The following is a 15,826-nucleotide window of genomic DNA, read 5'->3' on the forward strand; positions in this document are numbered from 1 at the left end:
CCATGAATGCTGACATAAATTTACATTTATCATTATTAAAAATATAATGAAAACCACATTTAATTAAAGTTTCAGGGTCTCTCATGAAGGCAAGAAGAATGGATTTTAAACAATATACCTTTAACTCTAACAGAAATGGTATGGTGGATGGCTCCTAATGCATTTTTTGCTATACATTGGTAATTTCCAGAGTCTGCTTCTGAAACATGAATGATCTGCAAGGTTTTCTCAAAGTTCTTATAAACTGTCCTGTTTTTGGGTAGCATTCCATCTTCTTTTGCCCAGTAAATAATTGGGGTAGGCCTGATAGGATAAATAAATAATGATGTTACAAAAAAGAAATCCACCTATGACTACTTTTGAGGGTGAATTTTCATGCAAGTTTGTAACAAATCTTTATAAAAAATCCTAAGAAATATATAGATATTTTAATTAGCACCACACTTTTATAAATAATGCTTACAGTTTTACATTTTCACATAATCAGAACTATACTAATTTACGGCACACCACAAACTTTGATGTCAATGATGCAGTGTGAATGCCAGCATGAGTTGCTTTACTGATGGGGCCTAATTACTTTTTTCATCGTTGTGACTAATGAGGAACTCCTGGAAATTTTTACATGAAGCTACTATGTAAATCAAAAGAATTACCATTAAATTAATGATACTGAATTATAATTTTTCATCAGCTGGAATTAAAAATGTACAGAGAAAAACTCATAAACATATCTATGACCATAAATATTTGTATACATTTCCATATCAAACGGAAGAACTTTCCTATTTTACAGCAATCTATCTGATGATGTGAACTAAGTGATTAGGGAAATAGCATTCTTTCCTTAGTTTCATTATTAGTGACATTTAAAAATATTATTATACTAATTGCTAAGAATAGATCAAACCTAGGTATCACTCATATCATTTGTCACCCAACTGTGTTTTTTTTTTTTTTTTTTTTTGGAGACAGAGTCTTGCTCTGTCGCCCAGGCTGGAGTGCAGTGGCATGATCTCGGCTCACTGCCAGCTCTGCCTCCCGGGTTCATGCCATTCTCCTGCCTCAGCCTCCCGAGTAGCTGGGACTACAGGTGCCTGCCACCACACCCGGCTAATTTTTTGTATTTTAGTAGAGATGGGGTTTCACGGTTTTAGCCAGTATGGTCTCGATCTCATGACCTCATGATCCACCCGCCTCAGCCTCCCAAAGTGCTGGGATTACAGGCATGAGCCACCGCGCCTGGCCCCAACTGTGTTTTTTATTGTCATGAAATATGGAGACAGATGAAAAGTCAGAATATAGGTTTGGAGTTAGAAGATCTTTAGAATTCCAACCCTGTCCCTGGATTTCTGGTCTTTTTGAGGCTTAGTTTCGTTAGTTGCCTTAATGGGGATAATAAAGCTTGACTTGAACTAATAACTTTAGAAAGTTTTCATGAAGGTAAAATAAAAATCCATTCAACACAAAAATTTCCTAAGCACTGAACTATACACCAAGCACTGAGCTGTATGTTGGGAAGATGATGAAGAAAGTATGGTCCAGGCCCTCAAGAAGATAACAATATTTGTCAATAGAAATGCAAGTGACTCTGAATAAGAACAGCTCAGCCCAGAAGGGATTATCATGGCAGACGGGAGGCAGAACTAGATTGCAGCTCTGATGCGGACTGACAGAGCAGCATGTGGAGGCTTGCATCGTGAATTTTAGCTCCAGAATGACTGCAAGAACAAACCTGCTGAGAGGACTCACAGGCTCTCTGAAGGAACTGGGCTACTATTGCAGGACCCGGGAGATACCCCAAATACTGCGAGTGCCCAAACGGCAAAAGTGAGAAACTGAAGGTTTAGTTTGTGGGAGAAGTTTCTGACTTTACCTGGAGCTGAGTCAATTTAGAGAGCTGAGTGAGATACAGGGGTAGAGGAGGCAGCAGGAAAGACCCTGTGAATTCACTGGGTCCCCAAGCAGGCCATTCCTGCCTGGCACCACAGGGATCCTTCAGGAGGGCAGCCAGAGGGGTGGGGAAAATGCCACAGGGAGAAGGAAGTTTCCAGCTGAACTTTATAACAATTTGAACCAGGTGAGAAACCTCCTGGCCAGAACTCGGGGAAAGGCGTGAATCCAGCGTGCAGACTCCACAGGCTGGGGAAGAACTAAGCCCTTTTCTTTTGCAGCTGGGAGGTGGATAGTCTGCGGCAAGTGCTCAAGCCCTGCTCACCCACTGCCTGGAAACAGACTTGGGGCTGTTAGGGTAGGCACTGTGGGAGTGAGACTGGCCTTTTGGTTTGCGTGGGAGCTGGGTGAGGCCCGTGACTGCCGGATTTCCCTCGCTTCCCCGACAACCTGCATAGCAGAGGCAGCCATAATCCTCCTAGGTACACAACTCCATTGACCTGGGAACCTCACTCCCTCCCCAACAGCAGCCACAGCAAGACCCACCCAAAGAGAGTCTGAGCTCAGACATGCCTAGCCCTACCCCCACCTGATGGGCCTTCCCTACCAACCCTGGTAGCTGAAGACAAAGGGCGTATAATCTTGGGAGTTCTAGGGCTCCAATCACCACCAGTTCCTCTCCATACTACCACAACTGATGCTTTCTGGAAAGCACCACCTCCTGGCAGGAGGCCAACCAGCACAAAAATAGAACATTAAACCACTAAAGCTAAAAACCCTCACAGAGTTCATTTCAACCCCTTGCCACCTCCACCGGAACAGGTGCTGGTATCCATGGTGGAGAGACTGACGGTTCACATCACAGGACTCTGTGCAAACTCCAGTAGCAGCCTGGAGCTGGGTAGACTTGCTGGGTGGCTAGACCCAGAAGAGAGATAACAATCACTGCGGCCTGGCTCACAGGAAGCCACATCCATACGAAAAAGGGGAGAGTACTACATTAAGGGAAAACCCCATGGGACAAAACAATCTGAACAACAGACTTCAGCTCTAGACTTCCCTTCTGACAGAATCTACCCAAATGAGAAGGAACCAGAAAACCAACTCTAGTAATATGACAAAACAAGGCTTTTTAACAACCCCCAAAGAATCACACTAGCTCACCAGCAAGGGATCCAAACCAAGAAGAAATCCCTGATTTACCTGAAAAAGAATTCAGGAGGTTAGTTATTAAGCTTATCAGAGAGGCACCAGAGAAAGGCAAAGCCCAATGTAAGGAAATCCAAAAAACAATACAAAAAGCAAAGGGAGAAATAGTCAAGGAAATAGATACCACAAAGAAAAAACAATCAAAACTTCAGGAAACATTGGACACACTTATAGAAATGCAAAATGCTCTGAAAAATCTCAGCAATAGAACTGAACAAGTAGAGAAATTAAGAGTTTGAAGACAGGTCTTTTAATGAACCCAATCCAACAAATACAAAAAGAAAAGAATAGGAAAATATGAACAAAGCCTCCAAGAAGTCTGGGATTATGTTAAATGACCAAACCTAAGAATACTCAGTGTTCCTGAGGAACAAGAGAAATCTAAAAGTTTGGAAAACATATTTGGAGGAATGATCGAGGAAGACTTTTCTGGCCTTGCTAGAGACCTAGACATTCAAATACAGGAAGCACAAAGAACACCTGGAAAATTCATCTCAAAAAGATGTCTAGGCACACTGTCATCAGGTTATCCAAAGTTAAGATGAAGGAAAGAATCTTAAGAGCTGTGAGACAAAAGCATGAGGTAACCTATAAAGGGACATCTATCAGATTAACAGCAGAGTTCTCAGCAGAAACCCTACAAGCTAGAAGGGATTGGGGCCCTATCTTCAGCCTCCACAAACAAAACAATTATCAATCAAGAATTTTTTATCCAGCAAAACTAAGCATCATATTTGAAGGAAAGATACAGTCTTCTTCAGATAAACAAATGCTGAGAGAATTTGCCATTACCAAACCACCACTACAAGAACTGCTAAAAGGAGTTCTAAATCTTAAAACAAATCCTGGAAACACATCAAAACAGAACCTCTTTAAAGCATAAATCACACAGGACCTATAAAACAAAAATATAATTTAAAAAGCAAAAACAAAAAACAAAAAACCCAAGGTACACAGGCAACAAATAGCACAATGAATGCAAGGGCATCTCACATCTTAATACTAACATTGAATGTAAATGGGCTAAATGCTCCACTTAAAAGATACAGAACTGCAGAATGGATAAGAACTCACCACCAACTATTTGCTGCCTTCAGGAGACTCACCTAATGCATAAAGACTCACATAAAATTAAAGTAAAGGAGTGGAAAAAGGCATTTCATGCAAATAGACACCAAAAGCAAGCAGAGGTAGCTATTCTTGTATCAGTCAAAACAAACTTTAAAGCAAGAGCAGTTGAAAGAGACAAAGAGGGACATTATATAATGGTAAAAGGCCTTGTCCAGGAAAATATAACAATCCTAAACATACATATACCTAACACTGGAGCTCCTAAATTTATAAAACAATTACTAATAGACCTAAGAAATGAGATAGACAGCAACACAGTAATAGTATGGAATTTCAGCACTCCAATGACAGCACTAGACAGGTCATCAAGACAGAAAGTCAACAAAGAAACAATGGATTTAAACTATACCTTGAAACAAATAGACTTAACAGATATATACAAAACATTTCATCCCACAACTGCAGAATACACATTATTTTTTTTAAATTTATTTTTGTTTTTTAAACATTTTATTTATGTGTATTTTTTACTATACTTTAAATTCTGGGATGCATGTGCAGAACGTGCAGGTTTGTTACATAGGTACACACATGCCATGGTGCTTTGCTGCACCCACCAACGCGTCATCTACATTAGGTATTTCTCCTAATGCTATCCCTCCCCTAGCCCCCCCACCCCTCAACAGGCCCCAGTGTGTGATGTTCCCCTCCCTGTGTCCATGTGTTCTCTTTGTTCAACTCCCACTTATGAGTGAGAACACGTGGTGTTTGGTTTTCTGTTCCTGTGTTAGTCTGCTGAGAATGATGTTTCTAGCTGCATCCATGTCCCTACAAAGGACATGAACTCATCCTTTTTTATGGCTGCATAGTATTCCATGGTGTATATGTGCTACATTTTCTTTATCTGGTCTATTATTGATGGGCATTTGGGTTGGTTTCAAGTCTCTGCTATTATGAATAGTGCTGCAATAAACATACGTGTGCATGTGTATGCAAGGGTACCTCACATCTCAATACTAACATTGAATGTAAATGGCCTAAGCACTCCACTTAAAAGATACAGAACAGCAGAATATAGTAGAATGATGTATTTATAATCATTTATAGTAGAATGATTTATAATCCTTTGGGTATATACCCAGTAATGGGATTGCTGGGTCAAATGCTATTTCTGGTTCTAGGTCCTTGAGGAATTGGCATACTGTCTTCCAAAGTGGGTTAAACTATTGACATGCCCACCAACAGTGTAAAAGTGTTCCTATTTCTCCACATCCTCTCCAGCATCTGTCATTTCCTGACTTTTTAATGATTACAATTCTAACTGGCATGAGATGGTATCCCATTGTGCTTTTGATTTGCACTTCTCCAATGACCAGTGATGATGAGCTTTTTTTCATGTTTGTTGGCTGTATAAATGTCTTCTTTTGAGAAGTGTCTGCTCATATCCTTTGTTTACTTTTTGATGAGGTTGCTTTTTCTTGCAAATCTGTTTAAGTTCCTTGTAAATTCTGGATATTAGACCTTTGTCAGATGGATAGATTGCAAAAATTTACTCTCATCCCTACTATTACTGTGTTGCTGTCTATCTCATTTCTTAGGTCTATTAGTAATTGTTTTATAAATTTAGGAGCTCCAGTGTTAGGTATATGTATGTTTAGGATTGTTATATTTTCCTGAACAAGGCCTTTTACCATTATATAATGTCCCTCTTTGTCTCTTTCAACTGCTCTTTCTTTTGCTGTGCAGAAACTCTTTAGTTTAATTAGATCACATTTGTCAGTTTTGACTTTTGTTGCCATTGCTTTTGGTGTTTTAGTCATGAAGTCTTTGCCCATGCCTGTCCTGAATGGTATTGCCTAGGTTTTCTTCTAGGGTTTTTATGGTTTTAGGTCTAATATTTAAGTCTCTAATATATCTTGAGTTAATTTTTGTATAAGGTGTAAGGGAGGGATCCAGTTTCAGTTTTCTGCTTATGGGTAGCCAGTTTTCCTAATACCATTTATTAAACAGGGAATCCTTTCTCCATTGCTTTTGTCAGGTTTGTCAAAGATCACATGGTTGTAAATGTGTGGCGTTATTTCTGAGGCCTCTGTTCTGTTCCGTTTTGGTACCAGCATCAGTTTGGTACCAGTACCATGCTGTTTCGGTTACTGTAGCCTTGTAATATAGTTTGAAGTAAGGTAGCGTGATGCCCCCAGCTATGTTCTTTTTGTTTAGGATTGTCTTGGCTATATGGGCTCTTTTTTGGTTCCATATGAAATTTAAAGTAGTTTTTTCTAATTCTGTGAAGAAAGTCAATGGTAGCTTGATGGGGATAGCATTGAATCTATAAATTACTTTGAGTAGTATGGCCATTTTCATGATACTGATTCTTCCTATCCATGAGCATGGAATCTTTTTCCATTTGTTTATGACCTCACTTCTTTCCTTGAGCAGTGGTTTGTAGTTCTTCTTGGAGAGGTCGTTCACATCCCTTGTAAGTTGTATTCCTAGGTATTTTATTCTCTTTGTAGCAATTGTGAATGGGAGTTCACTCATGATTTGGCTCTCTGTTTGTCTATTATTGGTGTAGAGGAATGCTTGTGATTTTTGCACATTGATTTTTGTATCCTGAGGCTTTGCTGAAGTCGCTTACCAGCTTAAGAAGATTTTGGGCAGAGACGATGGGTTTTCTAAATATACAATCAGGTCATCTGCAAACAGAGACAATTTAACTTCCTCTCTTCCTATTTGAATATGCTTTATTTCTTTCTCTTGCCTGATTGCCCTGGCCAGAACTTCCAACACTATGTTGAATAGTAGTGGTGAGAGAGGGCATCCTTGACTTGTGCCAGTTTTCAAAGGGAATGTTTCCAGCTTGTGCCCATTCAGTATGGTATTGGCTGTGGGTTTGTCATAAATAGCTCTTATTAGTTTGAGATATATTCTATCAATACCTATTTAATTGAGAGATTTTAGCATGAAGTGCTGTTGAATTTTGTCGAAGGCTTTTTCTGCATGTATTGAGATAATCATGTGGTTTTTATCATTGGTTCTGTTTATGAGATGGATTATGTTTATTGATTTGCATATGTTGAACCAGCCTTGCATCGCAGGGATGAAGTCGACTTGATTGTGGTGGATAAGCTTTTTGATGTGCTGCTGGATTCGGTTTGCCAGTATTTTATCGAGGATTTTTGCATCAATGTTCATCAGGGATACTGGCCTGAAATTTTCTTCTTTTGTTGTGTCTCTGCCAGGTTTTGGTATCAGGATGATGCTGGCCTCACAAAATGAGTTAGGGAGGATACCCTCTTTTTCTATTGTTTGGAATAGCTTCAGAAGGAATGGTACCAGCTCTTTTTTGTACCTCTGGTAGAATTCGGCTGTAAATTCATCTGTTCCTGGGCTTTTTTTGCTTGGTAGGCTATTAATTATGGCCTCAATTTCAGAACTTGTTATTAGTCTATTCAGGGATTTGACTTCTTCCTAGTTTAGTCTTGGGAGGGCGAATGTGTCCAGGAATTTATCCATCTCTTCTAGATTTTCTAGTTTATTTGCGTAGAGGTGTTTATAGTATTCTCTGATGGTAGTTTGTATTTCTGTGGGATCAGTGGTGAAATCCTCTTTATCATTTTTTATTGTGTCTATTTGATTCTTCTCTCTTTTCTTCTTTATTAGTCTGGCTAGTGGTCTATTTTGTTAATCTTTCCAAAAAACCAGCTCCTGGATTCACTGATTTTTTTGAAGGGTTTTTCATGTCTCTATCACCTTCAGTTCTGCTCTGATCCTAGTTATTTCTTGTTTTCTGCTAGCTTTTGAATTTGTTTGCTGTTGCTTCTCTAGTTCTTTTAACTGTGATGTTAGGGTGTCAATGTCTGATCTTTCCCACTTTGTCCTGTGGACATTTAGTGCTATAAATTTCCCCCTAAACACTGCTTTAGCGGTGTCCCAGAGATTCTGGTAAGTTGTGTCTTTGTTCTCATTGGTTTCAAAGAACATCTTTATTTCTGCCTTAATTTCATTATTTACCCAGTCGTCATTCAGGAGCAGGTTGATCAGTTTCCATGTAGCTGTGTGGTTTTGAGTGAGTTTCTCAATCTTGAGTTCTAATTTGATTGCAGTGTGGTCTGACAGACTGTTATGATTTCTGTTCTTTTGCATTTGGTGAGGAGTGTTTTATTTCCAATTCTGTGGTCAATTTTAGAATAAGTGTGATGTCGTGCTGGAAAGAATGTATATTCTGTTGATTTGGGGTGGAGAGTTCTATAGATGTCTATTAGGTCTGCTTGGTCCAGAGCTTAGTTCAAGTCCTAAATATCCTTGATAATTTTCTGTCTCGTTGATCTGTTGACAGTGGGGTGTTAAAGTCTCCCATGATTATTGTGTGGTAGTCTAAGTCTCTTTGTAGGTCTCTAAGAACTTGCTTTCTGAATCTGGGTGCTCCTGTATTGTGTGCATATATATTCAGGATAGTTAGCTGTTCTTGTTGCATTGATCCCTTTCCCATTATGTAATACCCTTGTCTTTTTGTTTTTTGGTCTTTGTTGGTTTAAAGTCTGTTTTATCAGAGACTACGATTGCAACTCCTGCTTTTTTTTTTTTTTTTTTTTTTTGCTTTCCATTTGCTTGGTAAATATTCCTTCATCCCTTTATTTTGAGCCTATGTGTGTATTTGCACATGAGATGGGTCTCCTGAATACAGCACACTGATGGGTCTTGATTCTTTATCCAATTTGCCAGTCTGTGTCTTTTAATTTGGGCATTTACCCCATTTAGTTTTTTTTGTTTTTTTTTTTGGAGATGTAGTCTGGCTCTGTTCCCCAGGCTGGAGTGCAGTGGCGCGATCTCGGCTCACTGCAAGCTCCGCCTCCTGGGATCATGCCATTCTCCTGCCTCAGCCTCCTGAGTAGCTGGGACTACAGGCGCCTGCCACCGCGCCTGGCTAATTTTTTTTGTATTTTTAGTAGAGACGAGGTTTCACCGTGGTCTCGATCTCCTGACCTTGTGATCCACCCGCCTCGGCCTCCCAAAGTGCTGGGATTACAGGCATGAGCCACCGCGCCTGGCCTGCCCATTTACATTTAAGGTTAATATTGTTATGTGTGAATTTGATCCTGTCATTATGATGCTAGCTGGTTATTTTGCCCGTTAGCTGATGCAGTTTCTTCATAGTGTCGATAGTGTTTACAATTTGGTATGTTTTTGCAGTGACTGGTTCCAGTTTTTTCTTTCCATATTTAACACTTCCTTCAGGAGGTCTTGTAAGGCAGGCCTGTTGGTGACAAAATCCATCAGCATTTGCTTGTCTGTAAAGGATTTTATTTCTCCTTCACTTATGAAGCTTAGTTTGGCTGGATATGAAATTCTGAGTTGAAAATTCTTTTCTTTAAGAATGTTGAATATTGGCCCCCCCTTTCTTCTGGCTTGTAGGGTTTCTGCTGAGATATCTGCTATTAGTCTGATGGGCTTCCTTTTGTGGATAACCCAACCTTTCCCTCTGGTTGCCCTTAACATTTTTTACTTAATTGCAACCTTGGTGAATCTGATGATTGTGTGTCTTGGGGTTGTTCTTCTTGAGGAGTATCTTTACGGTGTTCTCTGTATTTCCTGAATTTGAATGCTGGCCTGTCTTGCTAGGTTGGGGAAGTTCTCCTGGATAATATCCTGAAAAGTGTTTTCCAACTTGGTTCCATTCTCCCTGTCACTTTCAGGTACACCAATCAAATATAGGTTTGGTCTTTTCACATAGTCACATATTTTTTGGAGGCTTCGTTCATTCTTTTTCATTCTTTTTTTCTCTAATCTTGTCTTCACACTTTATTTCATTAAGTTGATCTTCAATCTCTGTTATCCTTTCTTCCGCTTGATTGATTTAGCTACTGATTCTTGTGTATGATTCACAAAGCTCTTGTGCTGTGTTTTTCAGTTCCATCAGGTCATTTATGTTCTTCTCTAAACTGGTTATTCTAATTAGCAACTCCTCTAACCTTTTTTCAAGGTTCTTAGCTTCCTTGCATTGGGTTAGAACAAGCTCCTTTAGCTCAGAGGAGTTTACTATTACCCACCTTCTGAAGCCTACTTCTGTCATTTCGTCAAACTCATTCTCTGTCCAGTTTTGTTCTCTTGCTGGTGAGTAGTTGTGATCTTTTGGATGAGAAGAGGCATTCTCATTTTTGGAACTTTCAGCCCTTTTGTACCGGTTTTTCCTCATCTCTGTGGATTTATCTACCTTTGGTCTTTGATGTTGGTGACCCCTTCAGATGGGTTTTTTGTGTGGATGTCCTTTTTGTTGATGTTGATGCTATTTCTTTCTGTTTGTTAGTTTTTGTTCTAACAGTAGGCCCCTCTGCTGCAGGTCTGCTGGAGTTTGCTGGAGATCCACTCCAGACCCTGTTTGCTTGGGTATCACCAGCGGAGTCTGCAGAACAGCAAAGATTGCTGCCTGTTCCTTCCTCTGGATGCTTCGTCCCAGAAGGGCACCTGCCAGATGCCAGCTGGAGCTCTCCTGTATGAGGTGTCTGTCGACTCCTGCTGGGAGGTGACTCCTAGTCAGGCGGCATGGGGCTCAGGGGCCCACTTGAGGAGGCAGTCTGTCCCTTAGCAGAACTCTAGTGCTGTGCTGGGAGATCTGCTGCTCTCTTCAGAGCTAGCAGCAGGAATGTTTAAATCTGCTGAAGCTGCACCTGCAGCTGCCCCTTCCCCCAGGTGCTCTGTCTCAGGGAGATAGCACATGGAACTCCCTGACTGGGGCTGCTGCCTTTCTTTCAGAGATGCCCTGCCCACAGAGGAGGAATCTAGAGAGGCAGTCTGGCTACAGCAGCTTTGCCGAGCTGTGGTAGGCTCTGCCAAGTTCAAACTTCCTGGCAGGTTTGTTTACACTGTGAGGGGAAAACTGCCTATTCAAGCCTCAGTAATGGCAGACGCCCATCCTCCACCAAGTTAGAGCATCTGAGGTCGACTTCAGACTGCTGTGCTGGCAGCAAGAATTTCAAGCCAGTGGATCTTGGCTTGCTGGGCTCCATGGGGGTGAGATCCACTGAGCTAGATCACTTGGCTCCCTGGCTTCAGCCTCCTTTCCAGGGGAGTGAAGGGTTCTGTCTCATTGGTGTTCCAGGCACCACTGGGGTATGGGGAAAAAAAAAACAAAACAAAAAAACCTCCTGCAGCTGGCTTGGTGTCTACCCAAATGGTCGCCCAGTTTTTTGCTTGAAACCCAGGGCCCTGGTGGTGTAGGCAACCCAGGGAATCTCCTGGTCTGCAGGTGGTGAAGGCCATGGGCAAAGCGTAGTATCTTGGGCCGGAATGCACCGTTCCTCATGGCACAGTCCGTCATGGCTTCCCTTGGCTAGTGGAGGGAGTTCCCTGATCCCTCGCACTTCCTGAGTGAGACGACGACCCCACCCTGCTTCGGCTCGCCCTCCGTGGACTGCACCCACTGTCTAACCAGTCCCAATGAGATGAGCTGGGTACCTCAGTGGGAATGCAGAAATCACCCACCTTCTGCATTGATCTCACTGGGAGCTGTAGATTGGAGCTGTTCCTATTCAGCCATCTTTCTAGCCACCCAGAATACACATTTCCATTCAATAGCACATGGAACTTTCTTGAAGATGGACCATATGATAGGCCACAAAATGAGCCTCAATAAATTTAAGAAAATTGAAATTATATCAAGCACTCTCTCAGACCACAGTGGAATAAAAGTGGAAATCAACTCCAAAAGGAACCTTCAAAGCCATGCAAAAACATGGAAATTAAATAACCTGAATGATCACTGGGTAGAAAACAAAATCAAGATGGAAATTAAAAAATTATTCTAACTGAACGACAATAGTGACACAACCTATCAAAACCTCTGGGATACAGCACAGGCGGTGCTAAGAAGAAAGTTCATAGCCCTAAATGCCTACATCAAAAAGACTGAAATGGCACAAACTGATAGTCTAAGGTCATACCTCAAGTAACTAGAGAAACAAGAACAAACCGAACCCATACCCAGAAGAAGAAAGGAGACAAAATCAGAGCAGAACTAAGTGAAACTGAAACAAACAAACAAAAAATACAAAAGATAAATGAAACAAAAAGCTGGTTCTTTGAAAAGATAAATAAAATTGATAGACCATTAGCAAGATTTAACCAAGAAAAGAAGAGAGAAAATCCAAATAACCTCATCAACAAATGAAACAGGAGATATTACAACTGACATCACCAAAATACAAAAGCTCATTCAAGGCTGCTATGAACACCTTTACACACATGAACTAGAAAACCTAAAAGAGACAGATAAATTCCTGGAAAAATACAACCCTCTTAGCTTAAATCAGGAAGAATTAGATACCTTAAACAGACCAATAAAAAGCAGGAAGATTGAAATGGTAATTAAAAAATTAACAACCAAAAAAAGTCCATGACCACATGGATTCACAGCAGAATTCTACCAGACATTCAAAGAAGAATTGGTACCAATCCTTTTGACACTATTCCACAGGATAGAGAAAGAAACATAGGAAAAAATGCTCAACATCACTAATGATCAGGGAAATGCACATCAAAACAACAATGCGATACCGCCTTACTCCTGCAAGAATGGCCACAACCAAAAAATCAAAAAACAGTAGATGTTGGCATGGATGCGGTTATCAGGGAACACTTCTACACTGCTGATGGGAATGTAACTAGTACAGACACTATGGAAAACAGTGTGGAGATTCCTTAAAGAACCAAAAGTAGAACTGCCATTTGATCCAGCAATCCCACCACTTGGTATCTACCCAGTGGAAAAGAAGTCATTATACAAAGAAGATACTTAACTTGCACACGCATGTTTATAGCCTCTCAGTTTGCAATTGCAAAATCGTGGAACCAACCCAAATGCCCATCAATCAATGAGTGGATAAAGAAACTGTGACATATATATATATATGATGGAACACTACTCAGCCATAAAAGGAATGAATTAATGGCATCTGCAGTGACCTGGATGAGAATGGAGACTATTATTCTAAGTGAAGTAACTCAGGAAAACCAAACACCATATGTTCTCGCTGATACATGGGAGCTAAGCTGTTAGGACACATAGGCATAAGAATAATACAATGGACTTTGGGAACTTCGGGGGAAGGGTGGGAGGGGGTTGAGGGATAAAAGACTATCAAAAATAGTGTGATGGATGCACCAAAATCTCACAAATCACCACTAAATAACTTACTCATGTAACCACACACCGCCCATACCCCAATAACCTATGGAAAATAAAAAATAATTTAAAAAAAGCTTAGCCCAGTCATCACATGGAACCATGAGAAATAATAAATTATGGTTCAAGCAAAAACAACAAAAAAAAAGAAATGCAAGTGGGATTAATTGATTATAATATTGGTTTGGTTTATTTGGTTGAGTAAGAAATAAACCGAGCATATGTATCTGATGAAACAGCTTCTAGAATTAAAACATGCTGTAAATATAAAAATAAGTAGATTTTGAAAAACTATATACATGTGGAATCTGACAACATATTGATATTTCCTCATAATCAGACTACTCTGCATCTTAGATGATATGAGGGTAAGAAGGAGATGGAAGCATAGTTTCATAGTTTGAAATTATGAAAAAGCCATGAACTGTTTTGGAGGCCAGCTACTGTACTCAGCCATTGTCAGGAATTATAAATATTTTGATTTTATAAGTCCGATGGTTGGTTTATAAGTGATAGAGTCCCAATCTTGGTTTTACAACACTCCAAAGTTTTAAAAATTCTTTTGGGAGTATTGTGAAATTTCCAAATACCAACCATATTTTAGTTTTTGTATGAAATATGTCATTTGTGGGAAAAGAAGTCATTAAATTGTGAGAATAGGTACCTTCTGCTCCCAAAAGTTGTAGGCTGGCAGATTATGCCACTATCTTACACCATAACGATGGAAATTGGGAGGATTTTTTTTTTCTTAATTCTAGCAGAAGAGATAGGGTTTTAACATATCTTTAAAAGGGGGTTTTGCTGGTTTTCTGTAGCTGGCAGAGCTGAGTAATGCATAGTGTGATTTCCTGCCTCGGCCAGCAGAGGCCTCCATGTGCCTCCTTAAGTCAAGTTTTCCTTGATTCAGGAAGGAATGTGAGACCAATGAGTTGCCTGTCAAGGACAGCAGGAATCACATGTAAGGGCAGCATGTTTCTGAGATTCTATTCCAGGTTTTCAGCAGATGTGCCCATACCAATGGTGCTTGCTCTGTGTCAGGCAGAAGACAGGGACTATACAGAAATTCCTTGTAACACAGAGCTAACATCACAGTTGCTTTTGTATCTGGGCGAGGCCTCCCTGTAACTCCTGTTAAAGGCATGTCAGTTCTAGGGTGGCTTCAATTTTGAACTGTGCACAGATGAGTTATTTCAAAGAGTCTAGGCTTGGCCTTGTGACCTGCCAATAGGAAGTAGGTGAAAGGACAGCGTGCCAGTTCTGAGGCTAGGATTTAAGAGGCAGGCCCTGTGCATGTTGTCTGTTGTTAGGAGAACAAGCCAGGACGAGACTGCAAGAGAGATGTTAGCAACTTAGGCTATCAACTCAGATGCCCCAGCTAACAGCCGGTAGACTCCAAGGGCAGTGGACCCGCTGCTGAGCTACCTAGCAGATTCATGAGCATGCTTAACTGAAATTAGCCCAACCCAGCTGGTTAGAAGACAACTGCTCTGTAGACCTCTCGACAAGTGATCAGTAATAAATAGCTATTATTTTTAAAGAAATTTGAGGTGGTTGGTTACAAACTAGCAAAATAATGTCCTCTAATAATAATCATAGCAGTCACAAGGTGATTACTGACACTTATTTTAAGATAACAGTACTACATTAACAAAATATTTAAACAATAATATGAGATAATATTTCAACAATCATAAGGTGATTACTGATACTTATTTCAATATGATTACTATTACATTAACAAAATATTTTAACAACAATATGAGATTTATATGCCTACTTTGGAAATAATTACCAAGTTTTTCTTGATGCTTGGTAGAATTAGTAGAAGACAGTGACTCCTCCTATGATATTACTAACACCTCTCTACCAACCTACTATATTTTTATAAGAAATGTATTTCAGGACAGAAAGTGTGAACTCACAGTCCTTCTGCAATGCACTCCAGTGAAAGCACATTTCCCCTTAATTCCTCTTTGTTACTTGCATTGCCCTCTGGAGTTAAAAATGTTGGTGGCCTCTCTCTACTTGATTTAGCTGCAAACAAGAAAATCAATATGCATTACAACTTATAATATGTATTTCTATAAACACTTCATTGTCAAAAAAGCTGTCTAAAATTCCAATCCCTTTTTAAGCTATTTAACATTAATTGTGAAATTTGTTAAGCTACACATACACACTCTCTGCGTTATAAGTAGTCATCACTTACACTTACTCAAGTTACCCAGGAACAGAAACAACCTTGGTTGCATAAGCACTAATAATAAGGACTGTTTTCCTTTTGTATATTCCCTTAATTTGGGTTAGGTTTTTACAAATTTTCTGTGGGTTAGAAAACTTTCAAAATGTTGACATGGAGAGGAAATTGTGTTATTGAGCTACATTTCTCTTAGGATTAGTGCTTAGGTCAAAGCAAAAATTAACTGTCTATCTTCTGGAAGATGTTAGGTTTTTATAAAGATATGGTTATAGAAG

The 15,826-nt window shown here is 40.0% G+C and overlaps 1 protein-coding gene across 27 annotated transcripts in view; it reads right to left on the minus strand.

Annotated features, from left to right (window-relative positions):
• The window catches only part of NRCAM (neuronal cell adhesion molecule), a 305,384-nt gene that overhangs the window by 61,528 nt on the left and 228,030 nt on the right, over positions 1–15,826 (minus strand). For all 27 annotated transcript variants that reach the window (XM_077997198.1, XM_077997197.1, XM_077997193.1 and 24 more), the window contains 2 exons: positions 15,274–15,385; positions 119–303 (listed from right to left, as the gene is read on the minus strand). In XM_077997198.1, the coding sequence (XP_077853324.1) occupies positions 119–303; positions 15,274–15,385 (297 nt within the window). The remainder of the gene's footprint in view (positions 1–118; positions 304–15,273; positions 15,386–15,826) is intronic.

The sequence above is a fragment of the Macaca mulatta genome, chromosome 3 (genome assembly GCF_049350105.2).
Source record: "Macaca mulatta isolate MMU2019108-1 chromosome 3, T2T-MMU8v2.0, whole genome shotgun sequence".
Lineage (NCBI taxonomy): Eukaryota > Metazoa > Chordata > Mammalia > Primates > Cercopithecidae > Macaca > Macaca mulatta.